The sequence below is a fragment of the Perkinsus marinus genome, assembly GCF_000006405.1.
Source record: "Perkinsus marinus ATCC 50983 genomic scaffold scf_1104296939858, whole genome shotgun sequence".
NCBI classification, from domain to species: Eukaryota; Perkinsozoa; order Perkinsida; family Perkinsidae; genus Perkinsus; species Perkinsus marinus.
This window is the reverse complement of record NW_003213032.1, coordinates 1-1,500: the sequence shown is the minus strand read 5'-3', so window position 1 is coordinate 1,500 and position 1,500 is coordinate 1. Positions and strand designations below refer to the sequence as shown.

At 49.3% G+C, this 1,500-nt stretch overlaps 1 protein-coding gene across 1 annotated transcript; it reads left to right on the top strand.

Moving 5' to 3' along the window:
- Positions 1 to 1,000: 1,000 nt before the first annotated feature.
- Positions 1,001 to 1,170, top strand: Pmar_PMAR011072 (hypothetical protein; the record flags this gene model as incomplete). Its single annotated transcript, XM_002782280.1, has 1 exon — positions 1,001 to 1,170. A coding segment is annotated over one exon (170 nt), but the record flags the coding sequence as incomplete, so codon positions are not given.
- Positions 1,171 to 1,500: the final 330 nt, after the last annotated feature.

The following is a 1,500-nucleotide window of genomic DNA, read 5'->3' as shown; positions in this document are numbered from 1 at the left end:
TAGGAAAGGGATCAGAGGATCAGAGAGCTGAGGCTCATGCCCAGCAGACGCTCGAGAGATGAGCTCAGAATCAGGCTCTCACAGAAGCTGATACAGAAGCAGACGACTATTCAGACCGCCACGACTTGATGGGGAGCGACTGAGTGAATGGCCGACAGTAATGATGTAAGTCTGTCACGACGTGGCACCCTTCACCGAGTGATGGCAATCTTTCAGGGCGCGATGCGACGGAAAAGTTTGTTCAGCGAAGATATCGTAGCGCATACAGTCGGGAGTGGAAATATGTATGAAAATACTCTTGCTGTACGTGTTGTCACATCCGTATAAGCTCTTGTTCCGTTCAAGTGGATACCGGGCAGCTCCCCTATCTTAAATCTACTAAACTGTAGCATGTGAGAGTTCCAGGAACACATTTATCGACTTCACTCAGTTCCGACGTTGCGTACAAAAGCCAGAATAAGGAGAGCTATTGAAAAAGCCGTCATAAACAAGCAAGCTAGAGACGTGAAACACGTTTTGACAGAGCGAGCACTATCGGGAGGCCAGCGGAGCGAAGCGTTGATTGCAGCAGAAGTTGGCCGAAATCTATCGGTCGCAGAGTCTAACGGGCTGTTGCGCCTTTTAAGTGCGAGAGTTGATGCGCCCATCAAGAAGACGAGTTTGACAGGGATTTCTCCCGCCCACCCGTCCCTAGGATGGCTCCTGTTCGCCATCAATGCATGGCTCAACAACCTACAGAATCTCTCACCTCGCCACTGTCTAAGTGTTCATGCCATTCTGAGTCAAATCTCTTGCAGCTACGATGTCTGACTCTTCGAAGTAGCGCTCGCCACGAAAATACCAACGACGCCTCTGCTCTCGAGCAATGGCGTTTCCGTGCCAAGGTCTTAGCCGGCTATAAACAACATAGTATATGTAGAGGAACGAAGGAGATATAAATTTCTGAACGTTGTGGCTATTTGTATGCCTCAGACTTTCTCGGTCTTCCTTTTCCCCATCAATGAGACTCCATCACGAAACGGGTTTCCTAATGACGCTTACTCTGACGTCGGAGATATATGCCTCGGCCATAGGGGGCAAGCAGGAAGTAGAGGCTGTACAGGGCAGTTCGACTGCCTTCAACTGTACTGTAAAGCAGATCCTCATCGGTCAGTCGGACGAAGGGACAAGGTACTATTTCGAACCTTTGCCAAAGGGTAAAATCGATTAAGCAACGAAGAGGAGACGTCAAACAGTCGATGGCATTGAGTGCAGCTACTCGCAGATCCATCGCACACCAAGTAAGGAAGTGAAGATAGCGAGCATGTGGGTATATACTGTTGACGATAAGAGAGGTTCAGAACGTTAATGGGCACCGGTGGAGAAAAGTCCCGGAGTGTGCTTTGGAACTTTCAAGCCGATTACCAGTCACAAATTCACACCGGAGCCCGACTCCAGCTCTCTGCGACAAGACGACCCCGAAGTCATAACTGCGAATCGTCTTTGTACTGAGGATAAGTT